General features: G+C 33.9%; 1 protein-coding gene across 1 annotated transcript in view; it reads right to left on the bottom strand.

Annotated features, from left to right (window-relative positions):
- The window catches only part of LOC119582375 (amino acid transporter AVT1D-like), a 47,677-nt gene that overhangs the window by 9,617 nt on the left and 37,777 nt on the right, over positions 1-283 (bottom strand). Inside the window, exon 7 of the mRNA XM_037930589.1 lies at positions 52-62. Coding sequence (XP_037786517.1) covers positions 52-62 — 11 coding nt within the window. The remainder of the gene's footprint in view (positions 1-51; positions 63-283) is intronic.

The following is a 283-nucleotide window of genomic DNA, read 5'->3' as shown; positions in this document are numbered from 1 at the left end:
AAGGTGATAATAATGGTTTCGACCATGATTAAGAAAATAATAATCTAAAACATGGGTTTTGGCTAACAATAGACCCAGGTGAGGAAATATAAAAACACTAAAGATAAGAAAAAGGTAACAACACCCCCCAAAATTCAAAATATACATAAGGGGGGATGAAAACCTAAATAGTGGGTAGCGATAATGGGTTTTTACCAAGAAAGGAAATACTAATAAGTTGATAACGGTAATGACAACAATAACAGTAACAAAATAACCCCGCTGTGCCTATTTTGTGTGTGTG

This window comes from Penaeus monodon, chromosome 15, assembly GCF_015228065.2.
Source record: "Penaeus monodon isolate SGIC_2016 chromosome 15, NSTDA_Pmon_1, whole genome shotgun sequence".
NCBI lineage: Eukaryota > Metazoa > Arthropoda > Malacostraca > Decapoda > Penaeidae > Penaeus > Penaeus monodon.
This window is presented reverse-complemented; position numbering and strand designations above follow the sequence as displayed.